This window comes from Berghia stephanieae, chromosome 14, assembly GCF_034508935.2.
Source record: "Berghia stephanieae isolate SIO BIC M18660-M18661 chromosome 14, UCSD_Bste_1.3, whole genome shotgun sequence".
Lineage (NCBI taxonomy): Eukaryota > Metazoa > Mollusca > Gastropoda > Nudibranchia > Aeolidiidae > Berghia > Berghia stephanieae.
This window is the reverse complement of record NC_088373.1, coordinates 13,563,574-13,568,573: the sequence shown is the minus strand read 5'-3', so window position 1 is coordinate 13,568,573 and position 5,000 is coordinate 13,563,574. Positions and strand designations below refer to the sequence as shown.

Below are 5,000 nucleotides of genomic sequence, written 5' to 3'. Positions count from 1 at the left end.
GCTTTAATGGAAGAAGAAGAAGAAGTTGGACGTAGTTTTCCAAATCAAATAGCCCGAACTCCTTTCTATTTGTTAAACTGAGCGGTTCGTCCCAATCCGTGTTTGTTCTCTCCCCAGATAATCTGCTATGTCGTGAGTCTGCTTTCTCTTAGGCTTCTATCTGCTCTCCCTTCCCAAGAAAGCACTTTACATGAAAACTTTTAAATTGTACCATACCTTTTATTAGTGTGGCCAAGGTTTACAGCTTCATTAGGATTGCGGTGGATAATAATTCTCCAGCGTTTATCTCGACGACATGTCTATCCTGCTTCTACAGATTTGACCAACCGTCTCACAGCCCGTCTGATAACGCCACCATGCAATAAAATATGGGCTTTATTCAACATTGTTGCAATGGACAATATGTCTGCCGATTTGGAAGTACTTCCACGACAACTATGACTATAAGCCCATAACAATTTGAGTTATCAGACGTGTTGTCGTGGCCATTTAGATGGCATAACTTGAATATATCGTCAAAAATAAGAAGTTGGGTCATGTCTATGTGTTTTATTGTGGACAATGGTTATAAGGACAAGAAATAAATATTCCATTTTTCTAATTATATCGTTAAGTCCACATTTTGGTATTTGCTTCATCCAGATATCCGAGTCCCACATTGTATTATCCTTTTTATTGTTTTTGTCATAAGCTGACAAAGCGTTGTGATCCCGAAACATTCCTTGTTAAGTCTAATGTATTTCTTTCCATTAAAAATAGCCATTGTATTCATTTTTTTCATACAACAAAATTATTTTCAGGGTTGTGATGAATCCAAGAAAGTGGACACTGAAGAACGTCGCCGACGAAGCACCAGGAAAATAACTGGAACCATCAGTGTCGTCAACAATCGGAATTCATAGACCAAATGGATCATTAGAAAATGCCAGTCGAAAGTGAACTCGATAAAAACTAGAACTAGTCATATTTCATTGCTTCTTTCTAATCTGCATTACACAGTTCCTCTCCGCCTCCCCTCTTTTCACTTAATAATTCATTTCGCACCTTTTAGAAATACCCACTGTTCTATTTTAATTCGTGTCTCCTTACAAAGGAGCGTACTATTTCCTGCCCATCAATGTTTTGTTTATTCATCTTAACAACGCCACTACCACATTATCTCATTCATCTGTAGTGTTTCATTCATCCTGTTAGTTGATAAAGGGGAAACCCGAAATGTCAATTTTATCTATTTTTCGTAATTAAATTGAAGCTTACATTCAATTTCAAATTGTTATTTACTTCTTTCTAGTTAAACCACACTTCCGATGTATTATCTTTCTTCATTTTTATTAAAAATCCAACAAAAATAATGTATTCCTGTTCTTAATGATTTTGAAGAAGCTGACAAAATGCTTTCATTCAAAAAAGTTCCTTGACGGTTTGCTGGTGTTTTTTGAAGCCTTTTAATTCTTAATGAAACCCATACAACAATTATTTTCAGGATTTTGGTGAACCTTTAGACGTTAGACCTTAATTCCTCCCGTGTCTTTGACACATTGTGCTATCCCGATTCGCTATTCCTCCCTATTATCCCGTGATGCCATTTATGCCTCGTCAGCTCTCCAGTTTAGCACATAACACAAAAAAAAGGCTCAAGTTCAAGTTAAGCTTTACAATTATTTCACAGTAATGTTTTCAGCAAAAGTGCAGTACAAGAATGGTGTTTTTCATAACCCTAATGTTAAAGATCAACGCACATACTGCCACCTCCTCCGCCTGCATAACTGATCAGTGTTATCGTTCGTACATAAGTTTGTTGTGAAAAGTGGTTCTGTTGTTTCGCATTATTCGATGTTGGTGAAACAGAGATTATTAATTCTTTTAATTGTTTAATGAAGAGATTTTATTTAAATTAATGTTAATTATTGAGGAGTTTAATAGGTCATATCTTGCCGGCAAGGTCCATTGAATAGAAATTATCAGAATGAAATAAAATTATAAGACAGTGGAGATAAATGACTATTATGAGAGAAGAACACGATGGATAGTCCAGTAAAAGAAAATAATAATAATAATAATAATAATAATAATAATAATAATAATAATAATAATGATGATGATAATGATAATGATAATAATAAAACTTAAGCTTTTATATAGCACTATGTCCACTAAATTATGTGCCCAAAGCGCTTTATAATGGGACTCTTGACAACAGCAACGCTTAAAATGTCGGACGAGACAGAACAACTGTGGAACAAAATGTTCCAGTAAAAGACTCATCAATTGTGTCAGTAAAATCAATGATAAGTAGTTGGAAGTCGTCATACAATCTTCTCTAATCTATCCACTCGTAGCCATCGTTAACTTATAGCCTGACACTGACCAAAACATGACGTCAAAAGGCAAGTCTTTGGCCACAAAAGAAAACAAATCGTGTGTTGTATTCAACAATTCAACCAATGGGATCACTTGTTTCTTGAGCTCTACTAACGACAACTGACTAGACGCTGCACAAACCTATGTCATAGTGGATTCTGGCGTAGCCATCGTTTCGTTTTAGCCTGACACTGAAATCCAAAAGGACTGGCCCTTTGACGTCATTATTAGGTTTTTGCACCGTCTGGTGAGTTGTAGTTAGAGTGTCATGGAAACTTGTGGTCCCAATTGTTGAACTATTGAATATAACTCACGATTTGTTTTCTTATGTGGCCAAAGACTGGTCTTTTGACTCCATCTTTTGGTCAGTGTCAGGGTATAAGTTAACGATGGCTACACTATGATCGTAGCCATCGTTATATTATGATACTGAAATCCAAAAGGACTGGCAGTTTTACGTCATTATTTGGTTTATGCACCGCCTAGTGAGTTGTCGTTAGTAGAGCATTTCATGGGTTGAACTATAGATAGTATGCAGATGACGTCACTCAGGCCTTTGTTATTGTGTTTGCCATCCGCGTTTGTGAGTTGTTCTCACTGAACTGTATTAACCAGACTATAAAAGTTCATGGTTACACAGAGTTTGTGTGTTGGTCCGTTATACTTCCGGATGGCAATGTTGTGAACTCCTTGGCCAAGCGCATACTGTCTATTGAATTCAACTCACGATTTGTTTTCTTTTGTGGCAAAAGACTGGCATTTTGACGTCATTTTTTGGTTAGTATCAGGTGATGACTTTACGACGGCTACACTACGATCCACTACTCTATTATAAGGAGCAAAGTTGACGTCACTCAACTCTTTGTTATTGTTTTTAACCATCCACGTTTATGAGTTATTCTCCCTTAACATAACTGTAGTAACCAGTCTATTGATAGAATGAAGTTTAAGCCACTCAGGTCTTTGTTATTGGTGTTTTTTGACATCCACGTTTATGAGTAATTCTAAATTAACTGTAATAACCAGACTATAGATAGTATGCGCTTGGCCCAGGAGTTCACAACATTGCCATCCGGAAGTATAACGGACCAACACACAAACTCTGTGTAACCATGAACTTTTATAGTCTGGTTAATACAGTTTAGTGAGAACAACTCACAAACGCGGATGGCAAAAACAATAACAAAGACCTGAGTGACGTCATCTGCATACTATCTATAGATAGAACGATTTTGACGTCTCTCAGGCTTTTGTTATTGGTTTGTTTTTTTTTGTTTTTTTTTTTTTTTTTTTTGACATCCGCATTTACGGGTAATTCTCACCAAACTGTATTAGCCAGACTATTAACGTTCAAGGTAACACACAGTTTGTGTGTTGATCCGTGATATCTCCAGATGACAATGTTGTGAGTTTCTTATCCAAGCGTACAGCATCTATAAACGGTCAAGGCGAAAACAATTTTTTTTGTTGGTACGTAATATCCGATTGGCAGAGTGCTGTGAGTAAATTGCATAAGCGCGCACAGCAACAATGTAATTGATGCTTTCCGTCTGACTCGGTTGGACGAAAACCTGAATAAAGATACGGCCCATTGAGAGAATGCTTTAATCCTTTGATCAGTGCTTGAGTAAAAATTACACGAGCCCTCTGTGCAATGTATTGAGGACATGGACTGTGTATTGGCTGCCCCCCGCCCCCTCCATCTCCACCCTCCCCTCAACTAAGGATCCCTGGTAGGACCAGGAAAATAGCAAAGCAATCTCAACACAGAACAACGACAGCAATATAAAAAGGGAAAACAGTTGTGGAGGATAGAAGACGCAGCATGAGAGTTAACTAAATTTTACTTTTACATTTTTTGTAATTTTATAAAGGTCAATATCCCTATGCCTATGTTTATTGTTGTATGTATAAGATGACGATATAACTAAACTGGCAAAGTGACGACAAACATTGGATGTCTCTCATTCTTGAGGTTTAAAAAATATTTTTACAGGACAAAAAGATTCTTGCGTTTCTTAGTATTCAAATATCTTTTGTATTCTGGATTTTTTAATCGCCTGGTTAGTCATCCGTGCAACCCATTACGTCATAATTTGTGATGATTTGTGTTCATTTTTTATCGGTTCCTCCATTGTTCTTTTCCTAAGTTTAACTATTTTACTAAATACATAGAGAGCCAAATGAACAATGTCAAGGATAAAAATAGTTCCAAAGGTCAATGCCAACAATGTGACCCCTGTGACCCCAGAAACGAGTGACGATGATCTATTGTCATTGGCTGATGTTTTCCTCCGAACGGTTGATGAGAGAGATCCTGTGTCAACCTTCAACGTTCGTTGTAAGTCGTTGATCATTTCTCTGAGAATCTCCTCGGATACGTTGTTGTGGGATGTATTGTTTGGGGGACATTTACAGGGGCAGACGATGACTGGAAGGTTGGAAGTTGAGGATGTTGCTTTGGAAGATGGGGAACTGTTCGTGGTTTGTACATATTTTGGTTGCTTCGTTTCTGAAAGGTCTTTTGTTTGTTGGGCTGTTGTGATTGAAAGTTGTGTTATTGTCTGTGGTTTTGTTGGCGGTTCTGTTTTCGATAGTTCCGTTGTGAGACGTTCCGTTGTAGATAGTTCTGCTGTTTG

General features: G+C 37.3%; 2 protein-coding genes across 4 annotated transcripts in view; one reads left to right on the top strand and one right to left on the bottom strand.

Annotated features, from left to right (window-relative positions):
• Positions 1-1,263, top strand: part of LOC144959461 (uncharacterized) — a 55,762-nt gene extending 54,499 nt beyond the window's left edge. For both annotated transcript variants that reach the window (XM_078892060.1, XM_078892061.1), the window contains one exon: positions 801-1,263. In XM_078892060.1, the coding sequence (XP_078748186.1) occupies positions 801-902 (102 nt within the window). In that variant the 3' untranslated portion in view covers positions 903-1,263. The remainder of the gene's footprint in view (positions 1-800) is intronic.
• Positions 1,264-3,621: 2,358 nt separating this feature from the next.
• The window catches only part of LOC144960109 (uncharacterized), a 24,827-nt gene continuing 23,448 nt past the window's right edge, over positions 3,622-5,000 (bottom strand). The window contains exon 6 of one of the 2 annotated variants that reach the window (XM_078893074.1): positions 3,622-5,000. This exon is cut by the window's right edge and continues 515 nt beyond it. In XM_078893074.1, the coding sequence (XP_078749200.1) occupies positions 4,446-5,000 (555 nt within the window). In that variant the 3' untranslated portion in view covers positions 3,622-4,445. The other variant, XM_078893073.1, reaches the window with a different exon arrangement.